Here is a 247-nt window from a genome sequence, read left to right on the forward strand (position 1 = left end):
GATGATCCTTTCGTTGAACCTTCTGCCGATGAACCATCTGTTGAAACATCAAGTGAACCGTCTCTTCCCTTGTTTTCCTTCGCAACAGGCGTTCTTCTCCCGCCAACTGTACTACAAGTCGATGCTGGACACGAAGAACCGCGTGTACCAGAACCTCCTCCGAACCACCAACGGCGGGGAGAACCTCGACGTCCATGAGCTGCAGGAGACCATGAACCAGCTCAATACCCGGTGTGTTGGCTTCCTC

General features: G+C 53.4%; 1 protein-coding gene across 1 annotated transcript in view; it reads left to right on the forward strand.

Moving 5' to 3' along the window:
• LOC119582359 (nesprin-1-like) overlaps positions 1 to 247 on the forward strand; it is a gene marked incomplete at its 3' end in the record, with an annotated part of 145,991 nt that overhangs the window by 100,025 nt on the left and 45,719 nt on the right. Inside the window, 1 exon segment of the mRNA XM_037930574.1 lies at positions 89 to 231. Within this exon segment, the coding sequence (XP_037786502.1) occupies positions 89 to 231 (143 nt within the window).

Source organism: Penaeus monodon, chromosome 15, assembly GCF_015228065.2.
Source record: "Penaeus monodon isolate SGIC_2016 chromosome 15, NSTDA_Pmon_1, whole genome shotgun sequence".
NCBI classification, from domain to species: domain Eukaryota; kingdom Metazoa; phylum Arthropoda; class Malacostraca; order Decapoda; family Penaeidae; genus Penaeus; species Penaeus monodon.